This window comes from Echinococcus granulosus (assembly GCF_000524195.1).
Source record: "Echinococcus granulosus chromosome Unknown EG_S00033, whole genome shotgun sequence".
Taxonomy (NCBI): domain Eukaryota; kingdom Metazoa; phylum Platyhelminthes; class Cestoda; order Cyclophyllidea; family Taeniidae; genus Echinococcus; species Echinococcus granulosus.
The window spans coordinates 602,402-604,757 of NW_020170413.1; the positions used below are offsets into that span (position 1 = coordinate 602,402).

Consider the following 2,356-nt stretch of genomic DNA (forward strand, 5'->3'; position numbering starts at 1 on the left):
CGAACTCATGGCGGTATGATCACGCTCATGACTACGTGGAACTTCGTGCGCATCCAGCAGTCATGAGGACAGATGTCCTTTATTTCCCTTCTATTGTGCAGTTGATGAAGAAGAGCAGTGTAGGCCTTGAGGCAGTAAAATTTGTAAAGCCACTCTCACTTTGTGATGCACATGATGGGACGGTTTTACGTATTCTTTTTTCCATCTTCCTGGTCACTGCACATCCACATCTTGATTTCCACACGCACGCCCGCGAGAGTCATGCCAGCGTTTGTGAGACTGTGCCAAGTGTAATTAGTTCCTTTTTTCAGGACTTCTCAAATGCTTTTTGGGATTAACTTTTCTTGTGCCGCCAAGTGAAAAAAGAAAAGCCACCGAAACATCTCCCCCAACGTAGGTCCCCCTTTGATGACGTCCAGCACTGGATTTGTGTATTATAATTGGTGAATTTATAATTTTCTATTTTGTTTGGCTCATAGCAAAGTCGGTCTTACTGCCATCAAAACAGTTCGCATCGCTTTTCAATTAGTCTCTTCTGTAACATGCAACCAAACTTGCCTGCATCATTTATGCAAGGCCAATTTTTATTATTAAAATAATTTGTATTGAGTTTGAGTAAATAGCTACTGAGTGGATTGTTCTTCATCCACTAATACTAGTGATAATGCAATTGCGTATTTGCATTGTCAAATGTTTGGTGATCGATTGGAAAGGTGGCACACTACGTGACACGTTGACAAGGGAAAGGCGCTTAATGATTTAACAGCTTTCAGTTGATATCTACAATACCGCAGAAGCTTTCAAGTTAATCGGCTACACTCAACACTCAATGCACCAAAACTTCAGGAGTAGATAAATGCAATTGAACTCATCATCCCACTGCACTTGATTAGTGGATGACCAGTAAATTGAGTGACATGACAGTGGTAAAGAAGACAACCCTATCAACCGACCTCTCCCAATAGCACTCCGATCACATGCATCCTCGCCCCATTCATTAATTCATCGGTCATCCATTCTGCCTCAATCCACTTGACAACACCACATCTCACATCTCCCTTTCCACAGACCCTATCACCCACCTATTCATTAATCCATACAATGATCCATCAAGTCACCCAACCACCTACTCAATCATCCTTCTCGCCGTCATTCTAACCCAATAAGCCTTCTGTCATGTCTACTAACACTATTTTCATGCTCACAGTCAGAACTTAGAGAATTAAACGCCTATATGATTGAAAAACACCCTCAGCACATACCCAAGTGATTTCCACACCATACTAGCAATAGTTGCTCACCACTATCTGTGAGGTTATGGCCACAGTCCTGAGACCCCGTGAACGCGTTGAATCGCGCAGGGTGCCTGTTGGTAAGGTCAAGGGAAAAACGGATCCTACTTACGTGGATGCCAGTACAATCGACAAATATACAGCTCTGTGCAACACTGAGATGAGGATCTAGTCGCTCGACCACATTCACACTCACGCATATTACACCCTCTGTTACTAATTGCACATCACTACAGCAAGTTCTCAACCACCTCCTGAATCAGCACTACTTCATTTAAATGCACAAAGATAAGAGGTGCTTTTGTATTTCACGTCAAGGTAGGAGTATGGGTGGAAAGGAAGAGAAAGGTGTGGGAATGGAGGGAGTGGATGGAGAGGAGGGAAGTAACTTTGGAATGAGAACCTCCTTTACGCAACTTTTGTGAAGGTTAGCACGCAAACCGCTTTATCCACCCTTCCGGTCTAAAATGAGAACACATTACAGATTAAACAACAGGAAAGCATAAAAGTTGTGCTCCAAACATCTCACAAATTGCTCCTACCGCTTTCAGCTCATTGCCTTCAACCACACGTTCAATGTGGACGGTGATGTCCTCGCCAACTTGCTCCTGTTTCATCACCCCGTTCTCCAATGTGATCAATGACGAGACCTCACGTTTATCCGGAGTCATCTCCTTGAACTTTTCACCCAGTTTGAAGGAGCATTCGGACTTGCTAGACGGGCTGTCCAATCTCATACTATACTTGCCGTCACCCAGGTCACTGATTATAAGGTCGGGTTTTAACGAAGTGGCCATCTTGCGAAGCTGCATGTCCACTTTAAGGCGTTCCATTACATCTTCGAGACCCTCACTTTTCTCCATCTTCCAGGTACCAAGGAATGCCTCCATTGCTGACGACTACCCGATCCTACGTGTGGCTGAGGTTCTGACTTTTGTCACCTCAATCGCATCATTTATCAACTACGGACGCGTGCACCTGGTGCGTCGAGATCAGTGATTGGCGAAATCGGACCAATCATAGTCGAGCGTTGTTGACATTATTTCCAGTGGCAATGCATGAGT

General features: G+C 44.3%; 1 protein-coding gene across 1 annotated transcript; it reads right to left on the reverse strand. All coding sequences in view use genetic code 11, as the record gives it.

The window, feature by feature from the left end:
- Window positions 1–1,700: 1,700 nt before the first annotated feature.
- EGR_04945 (Fatty acid-binding protein) lies at window positions 1,701–2,182 on the reverse strand (the record flags this gene model as incomplete). The annotated part of the gene is made up of 2 exons (XM_024494194.1): window positions 1,701–1,754; window positions 1,835–2,182. The coding sequence occupies 2 exons, from the start codon at window positions 2,180–2,182 to the stop codon at window positions 1,701–1,703; spliced, it is 402 nt and encodes a 133-aa protein (XP_024351431.1).
- Window positions 2,183–2,356: the final 174 nt, after the last annotated feature.